The sequence below is a fragment of the Tachysurus vachellii genome, chromosome 6, assembly GCF_030014155.1.
Source record: "Tachysurus vachellii isolate PV-2020 chromosome 6, HZAU_Pvac_v1, whole genome shotgun sequence".
Lineage (NCBI taxonomy): Eukaryota > Metazoa > Chordata > Actinopteri > Siluriformes > Bagridae > Tachysurus > Tachysurus vachellii.
The window spans coordinates 27,001,959-27,015,196 of NC_083465.1; the positions used below are offsets into that span (position 1 = coordinate 27,001,959).

The 13,238-nt window shown below is 39.1% G+C and overlaps 1 protein-coding gene across 14 annotated transcripts in view; it reads left to right on the plus strand.

Annotated features, from left to right (window-relative positions):
* The first annotated feature begins 2,210 nt into the window (after positions 1–2,210).
* Positions 2,211–13,238, plus strand: part of dclk2a (doublecortin-like kinase 2a) — a 65,724-nt gene continuing 54,696 nt past the window's right edge. For 5 of the 14 annotated variants that reach the window (XR_009648652.1, XM_060873134.1, XM_060873139.1 and 2 more), the window contains exon 1: positions 2,212–3,030. Coding sequence is in view for 13 of the 14 variants with exons in the window: in XM_060873134.1 (XP_060729117.1) it covers positions 2,616–3,030 (415 nt within the window). In the remaining variant the exon portion in view is untranslated. Of the gene's footprint in view, positions 3,031–13,238 lie in introns of all 14 variants that reach the window. The other 9 variants (XM_060873136.1, XM_060873143.1, XM_060873137.1 and 6 more) reach the window with 3 other exon arrangements.

Genomic DNA, 13,238 nt, shown 5'->3' on the forward strand with positions numbered 1-13,238 from the left:
AGAACAGCATTAGAGATGATTCACTGGGCGTTAGAGTCTCTTTCATCCCTGATTTATGCCTCGTTGTCCTTTTCCCGTTGGGTGGGATTACGCACTGGGCTGGATTAGTGAGTGTTTGTGAATGTGCACTGGATTTCCTCTTTGCTTGGACACTTCCTTCCCATTTCCCTCACTGTACTGTATGTGTTTTTACCGCCATATTGTCAGTGTATATCATCACTGCTCACACTCATGCAATGTCACATCAATATAAATGACTAATGTACATGTAGCAATGGACATCTGATATAATCAAAAATTAGGGGATCAGCAAGAGAAAACTAATAGATGTTTTTTGACAAACGTACCTTTATATCCATAATTAGCCATAACAATAGGCTGTTAGCAAGGACAGCTAGTATAAATGAGCTAACAGCCATAAATGCAGCTCTATTTTAAAGATTAACAGACACCAAAGTAAGGATTTATCTCAAGATTTGCTGTTAACAAACATTGTAAAGTGAATTATTTTGGAGTTATATGAAATCCATAATAAACATTAAAACAGAGTATTATAAGAAGTGATAAGTGAGTCTGGGGCTGATTTCTTTTCAACCAAGACTGTAGGTTAATGAATCATGTCACAGCGTTTAGATTTGATCTTCATTTGGGTTTAAACACATCATCAGCAACAAACTGATAAAAGTAAAGAGCTTTATTAGCATTCTTGCTATATACATTAAAGGCCAAAGTGTGCTATATTATTAGTTTGTATAGTTCAATCAATTTAGTGGAGTGAAAATGAGAAAAAAAAATTGAGTGCAAGTGGAGAGAAAATATAAAAGGAAAGCACAAACTATTTAAGTAAATACAAAATAGAGAAAAAGTTGAAAAGTCTGATGACAGAACTGTATGTCTGTGTTAATTGGATTTTTTTCAAAGGAACCAAGTATTACAGCCTTGAAACATCACGGTGGTGTTGTGACCACCGTGCTCCCCTTATTCTCACACACTATTTACTTAAAACATATACTATGTATATTTCAATTGCTCATTTCACACTTGTACATTTGTGCATACAATTTGTCTATACTGTATACGTCATTCTGCTACACTGTGGAGCTTCTATCACTATAACAAATTCCTCGCATGTGAAAACATGCCTGACAATAAAGCTCTTTCTGATTCTGATTCTCCAACATCATACTTCAGTTCAACTCAGTTCTAAGTCCCTCTTGATGCATTTCAGTCTAAACAGCTTGAAAAAACGTGGATGGATATTTTAATGGCTAGACTCTAAATTTGCTACATACTGTATATAAAAAAATCGGAATGAATTATTTTTATGTGACTGGCGGGTGAGAAAAGTCATATAATGCAGACATATAATCTCGTCCATCGTTGGTCACAAATGATCTCAATATGGTCTTATTATGTGAATAAAGCTAGGCTGGTATCAATAGAAATAGGCTACAATTTTTCATTCATGTGGCTTTTAAGAAGCACAAATCACACAAAGGGAAATCTGTTGACTGTGAGCCGTCGTATTATTTTGACCTTGTGTCAAAGAAGAAAGGTGCACTGGGAATTCCATTCCAAGATGAATAACCATTCCATTACACGTTTCCATGTTGGAGGTCAGGTTTCCAGTGTTAAGACTTCATTCATTTCATTCATTGATTTAGATATAAGCCTCTGGTTTAATGTCATTCATCTATCATCAGCTGTTGGATCAGGAACGTGGGAAGCCTACACAATGGCCCTGCTTTATTATTGCATTCAATGTGCCTTTGTCAGCTTCCTCTCACGCCTCGGAAGTGAATATCACCCACAACGCTTACATAACAGTCTACTTTCACAGGAGTGAGCAACATGCTTTACATTTAGAACAATGTGACTAAAATTAAACTGCATAGAAATGATGACAACAGTAGTAAAGGAAGTGTTTCAAATATTACTGAAACACAGAGAGCCCTACAGGGTCCTAAAGGTAGAGGATGTACTTCCATGTATTTGATGATCACTTCTGGATGGACTTCAGGCAATCTTTCAGGCTGCTTTTTAGAAATCCATGAATTGCTGAATCAAAATTCTTGGAATTCGGGTTCATTTAAAAGAACCGATTCGTAAATTTGACTCGTCACGACTCAACATTGCTCTAACCAATCGTAGGAGGGCAGATTCAGAGAGGGCGTGTTTAGTGTACAGGGTTGTGTTACGTGTTAGGGTGCGTGGGCGCGCGGGTTCGGCGTGTGCGCGCGTATGTATGTTTGAGAGAGCGGAATTAGGTTGGAATAACGGAGCGACTGCTTGGACTGGAGGCTTTACATGACTGATCACCTGCTTTATGAATGTATGGAGGCTTTTCAACTGGATTCCGATCTTCCAGACGTATTAAATAGTTTTGGGGATTTGGTGCCAATTCTAGGAGTTGACTTTTGGTTAGATTTGTGGTTAAATTTCCTGCATTAGAAGCGCTTGGTGGACGGATGCCCAACTTGTACCCAAATTCAAAGTTGTCCTTTTTTTGGCACATTTCTGAATTGATGAGTGACGTGAAACCGGGCCGCTTCATCCAGCCGAGACGCGCCGGCGACCCGTAAACGCAGTCGTTCACACGTCCAAATCTCTGTATCATGTCTTTAAGCAGAAGCATCGAGTGGGAGCACTTTGAGGAGAGGGAAAAGGCATCACGTTCGGGGCGCGGAAGCGCAGCCGGTTCTCGTGGACCGTCCCGTGGAAACGGGAACGGCTACGGCTCCGTGGCGAGTCCTGCGCACAGCGCGCACTGCAGCTTCTACCGGGCACGTACGTTGCGCTCACTCGCCGCCGAGAAGAAAGCACGGAAAGTGCGCTTCTACCGCAATGGAGACCGTCACTTTGAGGGCTTGGCGTATGCCGTGTCCGGAGACCGATTCCGCTCTCTGGATGCGCTGCTCATGGAGCTCACGCGCTCTCTGACGGACGGCGCGAGCTTACCGCAGGGGGTGCGCTGCATTTATACTATAGACGGCGCGAGGAAGGTTACCAGCCTGGATGAGCTTGTCGAGGGTGAGTGTGTGTGTGTGTGTGTGTGTGTGTGTGTGTGTGTGTGTGTGTGTGTGTGTGTGTGTTCACAAGCACACAATAATTATCCAATAAAGGAACAGTTTGGCCAAAGAAAGCAAACGCACACAGTCTTTAATTCAAAATTCAAAACCCCAAAATCATCTCAAGTGTTTTATTGCAAAGTTAAAGAAGCAGCAACACTTTCCTCATACATCCTTAACTATGCCTTTATTCTATGATTTATTGCAAGCATTGTTTACATCAGTAATGCGCCATGAGGCTAATGTGTTAGGAATAATCCCTTAATTAACATCTAATCATCATCTAATTCATTTTATTGGCATTGGCCAAGTTATTTTGGGTTCCATCCTTAATAAATAGAGTTAACTGTTGATCATTATAGAGTTATCAAACATCCACTGGCAGATTTGAATTGTCATTAATTCACTGAAACTAACCGTGCCGACGTGTCTGTCTGTCCGTCTAGCAGAGTCTGGGTGACAGATGTGGGGTAAATGGGCGGGGCTTATGTGGGGTAGATCCATGTGAGAGATTTCAGCAGTATGTTAATCCAATCACACCAAGTTCATATGTCAGTTTCTTTATTTGATTATTTATTTATTTTTTTTGTTTTGTAGTCAATGCATAATAAAGTCATCTTTACCAATTCTATATTTTTTATACAGATTAACTAACAATTAAAACCAAAACATTTGGACAAAACGATCCATTGATGTTCCATTGATATGTTGCAGTACAGACTGATTCTATTTATTTATTATTTGTTTATTTATTTTTGCCGGCAAAAGTGTGTGTGTGTGTGTGTGTGTGGATGTGTGTGTGTGTGTGTGTGTGTGTGTTGTGATTGTGATGACTTCACACCCCAAAAAAGAGCTCAACATGCTCGAAAAGGCTCAAAATATATCTGCAGTCATATTGAAAAGTTGTAAATCCGTCAGATATCACAGAGTTTGCTCCATTTTGCATCTATTTACTTAAAACACATACTATGTATACTTCAATTGCACATTTCACACTTGCACATTTGTACATACAAATTGTCTATATTGTATACTGTACTTCAGTTGCACATTTCACACTTGCACATTTGTGCATACAATTTGTCTATACTGTATACGTCATTCTGTTACACCGGGGAGCTTCTGGCAATAAAGCTCTTTCTGATTCTGATTCTATTCAAATAAAAAAAAAAGTATACCCACATTACATGTAGTGAAATGCTAATTACTATTTTTCGTCTATAAATTAGATACATAATACAAAAAAAAAAAATTAGCTAATAAAAATGAATATAAATAAAAATAGCTGATGTTGCACAGTTGTGGGATGGCATGCTGGCAGCCAAAAAAGGGAACTGTAGCAAGAGCTAAATAGAGACCCATTGGGGCAGAAATTCCACTGCTCTACAGTATGTATGCTCCAGGAGTCTGTTTATTATCCTGATAATCAGAAAGATATTTAATATGTTTTTTACAATCAAGGTCATGGAAGGGAAAGGGGATTACAGAGTGTACAATGTCCTACATCACTGAGATTTTTTTCCCCATGCTGAACCTGAAAAGGTGCGAAAAAATGTATGTGCTTTTGTTTTAAAAATGCCTGAAGGTTTTAGTTTCAGTTGTTTCAGTTCCTTTGTGTGGTTTTTGAGCTGTAGTTCTGACAAGAACAGTTGAGACAATGACTGAAGTGCCACTGAAGGAATATAAAATGTACTATATTACCTTGTTAGGCCTTGAGGTTGTATGAGATAGAGCAGGTTTGGGAACTTATTTAAGACAAAAATATGTAAAACAAATATATGGGTGAAGATAAGAGTTGTTGTTTTTTTTTAGATTAAATAATCTATCTGAAACAAACGTATAAATAATATTCTTCAGTTGAGATAAACAAAATGTACCCATTAAAGTGTAGTTGTTGAGTTGAGCTGAGACTAGAGCTCAGAGCCTTTGACTCATAGTGACTCTTATTAATGTCCGGTTGAGTCGATTTGTGTCCAGGAAGCAGCTGTAAGTGCTGGTGAGTTTTTAACATGCATGCAGTTAAAGCCGAACGCTTCACAACTACAATTTCCAAATCCATATGGCACGCCGAGATCGATTTCAGTTCCATAAAGAGACTCCATGAGAGCTGTGATGATATTCGTCCTGTTCGCCAGCGTTAGGGAGCAAGACTAATTCTTGTGAATGTGACGTGAGTCATGCAAATGGAACGAGATTTGTCCTAAGCTAAAATCACAAACCGAAAGTGTAACATCTGAAAAGTGTGTGTGTGTGTTATGGTGGGGGTGGGGGCATCCTGGCTTCAGTTTTTTAATCAGTTTGCCTGCATAAAGGTTCTGTCACAGCCTTGTGCAGTTTTTGTCTAATTGTCACTTCACAATCTAGGCTGTTTCCCAAAAGCATTATCTTAACCAAGAGAGAGAGAGAGAGAGAGAGAGAGAGAGAGAGAGAGAGAGTTCATTGCGATGCTCGCTCTACCCTTTAACGACACTCTTCGTGCCTGATCTCTCCTGTTTAATCATTATACCTGAAGTAATTCACTAAAACAAACTCTTTAAGCACAAATGATTTTTGGATCATTTGATTCTAAAGATAAATCACTGAAGTTATTTTGCACATTTATAAGCAAACATTCATCATTTTGCATAATACCATAAGCAGGAGAGAGATATTAATAATAAAATAATTGAAACATAACTAATTCATTGACTTGATAGATTTATCAACCATTGCTTATCACAGCAGTCCATTTTCTATGAATTTACAGTTTAAAAAAATGAAAATATACCGTAGCGTTTCTTAACGTATCATTATGTTTCTAATGACTGGACCGAGCGATGTAGAGTGAGCGTGATCGATTCATGTAGTATTAATGACATAAAGCACATTATTACAGTGTGAAATCTCAGCAGGATGTTGGTGCTGATGGGAAATACAGTAGAAGTACAGTGTTAGATTTATTTAGGAGATTAAAGCGTGTATAGTAGAACAGAGCAGTGGTCATGTGTCTGATACAAAACACCAGTGTTGTGGGTTTGATTCTCGGCTCAGGTGTGAACAACGGGGATTGATTTTATTCACGGATTTGAAAATCCACACTCAAGTCATGTCAGATGTACAAAATAGATTCTGGATTCTGAAGTGTTCGCTAAGAGCAGCTGTGAAAGTAGTTCCGGCTGCAAGGCAAATCGCAGGTTTATATCAATGCAGTTGATCAGGAATGTTATTGCTCATTGACAGGGACTGTACAGACATCGCAATCGGCTTCAAATTAGAATAATTCCGCTTAATAATCATAGTTAAGTTGTAAAAGAAATGTTGCTCCTGCAACAGAATCATTTGTAACTAGATTTGTAAAGTTCGTCGTGACAAACTTTGATGTTGGCTTTGACGAGGCAAGTATTCGCAAAGGCCGGTGCTTTTTGGAGGCGAGTGGACATAAGGGACAGTGTTACTTTTGGAGGCAAGTGGACAGAAAGATAGGGTGCCAAAACATTTGGAGGCAAGTGGAGACGAGCATGTGACGTCATTCGAATACTCCTGAGGAAGTTCCCCTCATTGGGCTGAGTGTTTTGATATGTCACATGTCCATGTTGTGCAAAATTTTTTATTTTCACGTGACATCACGTGACGTCACGTGACGTCATCAGAATACCCGTGAGGAAGTTTCCCTCATTGTTCTGAGTGTTTTGATATGTCACATGTCCATGTTGTAAAAAGTTTTTTGATTTTGCATATTTTGGGGGCGGGGCTGCGGCACAACCGAAAGGCCAGTCGGTACACCAATTTAAAAGTTTGTTCAGAGTATCACCCTAAAGGAGCTGGCTGAGTTTGGTGTAGATAGTTTGAAAGCTTTCCACGTTATAAACCTCCAAAGTTAATAATGGGAGTCTATGGGGAAAAAAGGCCATTTTGAGACCCGGTACCGGAAGTACCGGTACTCGGATCACTTAGAAAAGTAATAGCAACAAACTTCAGACCAGGGTCTACAACATATCCGAATTTGGTGCATGTGGCTCGAAAGCCCTAGGCCGCATTAAATTTTATATATTTTTGTCTAAGCTGAAATAGGAAAACAGAATGTTGACTTCTACAAAGCGACATAATTAAAGGTTTGAGTCAATTCCAGCACTGTAAAGAAGGTGAAGAAGTTCCGTGAAGTTTGCGTTTTCTCATCAGAATTTTTTTGGTCTTAATAACATCATGAGAGGGAGGAAAAAACCAAATTTAGCGAAAGACAGAATAACTGTTTATTATGCTGTTTAAATTAGCTCATTTTTCAGTATTTCAATTTTATTGCATTTTTTTTTTTTTTAAAGACTTCAGTCCATGTTAAAGCACAAAGCACAGACAGCAGCTGATCGTCCACCGAGCTCATATATCGTATATCATGGTAATGACGGACAAAGGAGATGACAGTGCCACAGCTGATGCGGTTTAAAGATGAGTAAATGGGAAATCTCAGCTGGCCACCAGAAGAACACTAGTTTAATGAAACACGGCACAAGGTTGATCCTCGCTGTGGGAATTTCACACCTGAGCCCTGTGTAAACGACGTCTTTGTATCCCACAATCCCCAGTGTAACCGTCACAAGTTCCCGCCCCTTCCTTGTGTGTTAAACTGCTCATTTGTGTCACTCTTCTTCTCATCAGTAACCGCGACCCCAGCTGGAGTCGAGTGGCTAATTTAGCTTTTTATTAATTTGTCAGCTTAATAATAAATTATCCTGGTGTCTTGGGAGTCTGTTCAGTTGTTATATGGAAATGGAATTACTCTTTTTTATTATCATTCGACACATAAAGCTTTTAAAGTAGATTTATAGTTTAAAGCTTGAAACTGTGAAGAAACCAGAGAAAAACGTGGTTTAATGTGAACATGGAGGTTTGTTAAATGCTTAAAAGCCAATTTGGTGAAATTACAGTAGGATGAACTCTGAAGTGTCACATTTACACAAGTTCACTACTAGTCTTTCCACGGTTTGTGAGTCGGTTTGGAAAACCAGCGGATTAATCCAGCTTGAGGTGTTTTAGATTGTGATGCCGGGTTAGGATTTTGAATTTTAAACCAAAGAGATTGATGCAGGAACGAGGTATTTTTGTCTTTTTCCCTCTGGATCCCTTGACAAAAATTCAATAAGATTTATCTATTAGCTTTTGGCCATATTTTTCCCCTTGAAGTTCCTCTCACAGGCTAGTTTGTCAGCATGATAATGTTTCGCAATTAAAGGTGGGGTCTCCGTTGTTTGAGAAATGCTTCAGAAAACTGCAATGGGCCGCCAAACAAAACAAAAACAAAACTAAAGTGTAGCCAATAAGCAGAAAGGGGCGGGTCTTGTCAATATGGGCGGAGAGAGTGTTCAGTGCGCATGTGTGACATTAGCAGAAAGCGGTTTTAACATTGACATGGAGGATAAAAACAAAGAAAGAAAGAGAAGAAAGGGTTACGATAAGGTAAGAAGTAGGACGTGTTAATATAGGATCAGCTTTCCAGCGCTGGAGAGAACTGAACGTCTTCCGCGTGAAACGGAGATAGATGTTTATTAAACAAACTAGTTGACTAGCCATGTGTAAAAAAAGGTTGCCACCACACAGGCAGATAGAGGTGAGGTAGTGGTGTTCTGAGGTTTGTAGAGGTGTTTTGAAGTGTGTATAGGTGTGTAGAGGTGTTTTAAGGTTTGTAGAGGTGTTTTGAGGTTTGTTGAGGTGTGTAGAGGTGTTTTAAGGTGTGTAGAGGTGTGGTGAGGTGTGTAGAGGTTGAATTTTGGTTGGGAATACACAATAAATACTTTCACTTATACGTTTCAGAAGTAAACAACGATTAAAGCATTGAACACGAAACGCTGATCTTCATGATGACATAGATGTTCTGTTTTTAACGTCATGCGATAAGACTGCTGACGAGCTTTATTGAGAATGAAATGGGTTTATTAACAGAGGCATGATATGTGGAATTGCAAGAATTTGTAGAAATGCAGCACTATGTGTAATGTCATGCATTGTCATCATGACTCGTCTGAGAGAAATGTTAAAATGTGCAATACAAGTCGCTATATATGTCTTTCTATTACAAACGGGAGCGAGAGAGAGAGAGAGAGAGAGAGAGAGAGAGAGAATGCTAACCTATACATCCCCTACCCCTAACATCAACCTTTGTAACTTTTATTGTCATGTCGTTCTGGAGCAAAATACTTAATAGCTACATGACAGCTAGCTTATTATTGACTATCTAAACATTTATATTTCCTGTTTTTTATAGTAACAGTTCTCGCTGCATTACCACTTGTACAGTAAGGCTTTCGTGTTGGCACTCGCATGAGGAGATAAATCCACAGATTCAATGATATTTATATTTATGTGCTTTTAATTGTTGTTGGTTGTTTTTCATCATATGGTGCTCCAGCAAGTCTCTGTGTGACAAAGGTCCATTTTTAGAGCAGCTGCATGTGCCGTGGTGCCAAGCTGTGCCTACCCTTACACACACACACACACACACACACACACACACACACACACACACAAAGTAAACTTTCATCAGTTTCTTCAGCAGTGTAAATTAAAACCATAGCATACAGCAATTTAAACCCTGCTTGCCTGACTAATGCAGATCTGATTGTTTTTCTAGAGAGAAATGCTTATTCATTCCTCCATTGATTTAGTCATCCCTTCTTGCGGTTTCCATTTACCATCAGAGTGTGGATTTGAGTAGGCCTTTGGGAAAGGGAGGGCTCGATTTAGCACCATTCCCTTGGAATGTCGGTGAAAATACTCGGGACGTTGGCCAACACCACGAGAGTATGCGAAGAGAAGAGAATAGAGAGGTGGCCTCAGCGTGCTCTGAATTCCACCCGGACACGTGAACTGTATAAGAGGCTTGCTTTACCCAGAGTCTCTCAAAGAAACGCATAAAGATAGCACTCAGTAATCGAGGTTGTGTGCGTCTGTGAGATAACAGAGCTATTAAAACTTTCGATCACAGCTTTTGGAGCTGTTTTAGTGCATTCCAGAGATTATGGCAGGCTATATAAAGGCTCGTTTATCTGCAGCACAAGTCTTTCTGAAGAAACTCGATTAGTGGAATAAAGCTTGTGTGAAGGAAGCTTGTGTGTTCTGGGATCAAATGCTGCCATGTTTTAATGCATACGACTACAATGTTCAGCAAAATAATAACAATATAATGTTTTCGGGAACATGAGCTGCACTGATCAGAACACAGAGTATCAAGTTTCAAGTTTATTTTGTTTCTAAAGCACATTTTACACAACCGAAGTTTACCAGAGTAAACTGCTGTACATCCAGACACAAAACAATGAAATAACAACAAAGGAAAAGACAACACACACGCCAAGCAAGAGTCAAGTCAAGAAGCTTTTATTGTCATTACAACCATATATAGCTGTTGCAGTACACAGTGAAAGGAGACAACGTTTCTCCAGGATCATGGTGTTACATAAAACAAAGACAGGGCTAGGACTTAGTAAGTTAGTCCTAGATACATAAAGTGCAACTGTGCAACCTGGTGCAAACAGTGCAGGACAAGACAGACAAGACAGACAAGACATTGCAGGACAAGACAGACAAGACAGTACAGGACAAGACAGTGCAGGACAAGACAGACAAGACAGTGCAGGACAAGACAGACAAGACAGTGCAGGACAAAAGACAGTGCAGACAAAAGGTTACAAGACAATACACAAAATACAAAAAAGCCAATACACAAAAGACAGTAAACAACAAACAGCGCTGACTGACAAGCGCTGTGTCAATACTATATGTAAATACTGTATGTTCAGACAATATTGCGTGCAGTAATACTAGAATGAACACAGTTTCTTAGCAGCAGGTCCCTGAGATAATGTATAAGATTGTACATTAAAAAACAGCAACAACTGAAATATTGTACAGTATGTGCAAAATGACTGAAATGTTAGACAGTGTGTGCAAAGAGCAAAAAAGTAAAAAAGTGTGCAAAACTACATGTAAACAGTTTGTAAACTGAGTTAAGACTAGATTTAAAAACAGACAGTGTTGGGGTCATTCTCACTGACAATCCCTGACAATGTCCAGAGCTTAGGAGCAGCAACTGCAAATGCTTTATCACTCCTATGCTTCATCCTTGCCTTAGGGAACAATAAAAGCAAGTTATCAGCAGACCTAAAGGACCTTGATGGAGCATACGGTTTAATAAGGTCAGAAAGATAAGTTGGGTCCAGACCATTCTAGGATTTATAAACAAATACTAAAGCCTTGAAATCAGTCATAAAACACACTGGAAGCCAATGAAGAGAGAATTGTATAGGAGAAATATGATCACGCTTACTGCGGCGTGAGAGAAAAGCCTGGCTGACACCAATACAGAGGACATTACATTAGTCTAAACGAGAAGAAATGAAGACATGTTTTAACTTTTCATGATAAGTCTTTGAATCAGAATCAGAATCAGAATCAGTATCAACTTCAGTTGACACACACAAGGAATTTGGTTCCAGCTGTTTGTGACTCTTAAAAGTACAGACATAAATAACACTATACTATACAAACTATACAAGACAATGCAGACGATGAGATACAATATAGACAGAATGAGTATTAAATATGAATATAGAATATGAACATAAAGTGTTATGTACATAAAGTGTGGGAGTGCAAATAAGAATATTGTGCAATATTATGCTTTTTGTACAATATATATATGAACGTTAAAGGTTTGACCGTAGACAAAAGCCTTCACTGATAAAAACTTGGCTTTAACTGCAGAGTTTACCAACAGAGAACCCCGAGTAAACACTGAAACACTGAAACACAAACAATGTACATCAATATCAACGAGAAATATGAGAAATTTGAAATATTGAACCCTGAAAGCCTTGAACTTTCTTTTACGATTAAAGAATCTAATCATATTTTAATGATGATTACAAGTTTGATTTATTATTATCGTATGAACTATATTACCTACTGAACTCCGACAGTCATATAAGGAATAATGGAGTTACTACCCCAAAGTTAATTATTTTCCTTTCACAGGTATGAGTTATTGCACTTACACCACAACAATTTGTAATTGATTCTATTTTTTTCTGTTAAAGAATGACTCACCATAGTTTTTAAAGGTGCCCTTCCACACAAAACCGTTTTTACTTTATTTACTTGTATTTTTTGATATGTGTTAGGTCCATATGTGTTTGTGTTGTGTCGTGAATGTGAAAACGAACTGTTACCTCCCCGGTCAGTTCTAGCCACTTAAAAGAAATAAGGTGAGAAATCAGATCAGTTGGAAAAGCTGGTCAGTGTGACGTCAGAGTGACTGAGCTCATTACTATTCATGAGCTCTCCCACTTGAGACCGCGCCCCCAGTGAGTTTCCTATACAGCAAGGATGGCTAAACATCAACGTGCTTGTGAAGAAGCCATTCTGCCGCAATTCAAGGTGATTGTAAACAAATCTCCTCTAGCCTAGGCAACTTATTGCACTGGGTGAATGAATAGTCATGCTCTCATATCCTAGCGGTTAGCCAATCGGAGCCAAGCAGCATAGCTCATTTGAATATTCATGAGAACTGGCGCAAATCGAGCTGAGTCTTCCTGCAGGCTTTCTATACCACAATTGAATGGCTTGAAACAAGATAACCAAGGCATTATTTCCACAAAAAATGTTACAGAGTCCATGGTAAACTTCAGACATTACCACAAAAGTAATGAAATACGTGTGGAAGGGCACCTTTAACAATTTAAAGTTTTTAACCATAGCCCCAAACCTGGATGAGAAAGAATGAGGGTTATCCGAGGGGTGAAGGACCCTCAACCCGTGAAACTACCTTTTGGTGCCAGAAATGTTGCTAGAAATAATTCATCCTTGAAAGAGGATGGATTTCTCAAAGAAGACCCCATGATGCCTGGTAGGGAAAGTCATATTAAAGACTATCATCTCTATCAGAACCACTACAACCATGAAAACTTGGAACCTCAGAACCATGTACAAGGACATAAAAACAATGCGAGTTGTTGCTGAGATGAAATTTTAGGAATCAAAGAGGCAAGATGGACTGGTTCCTTTTCAGACGAGGCTTACCACAGCAGAACCGCTTCAGTTTTTGGGCCATGATAAAGTAGACAAACCTTAAAAAGCCACAGATCATTCCGGCTTGCTTCCGTACCCAAAACAGAAGCTCAAACATGGACACCATACAGTGAT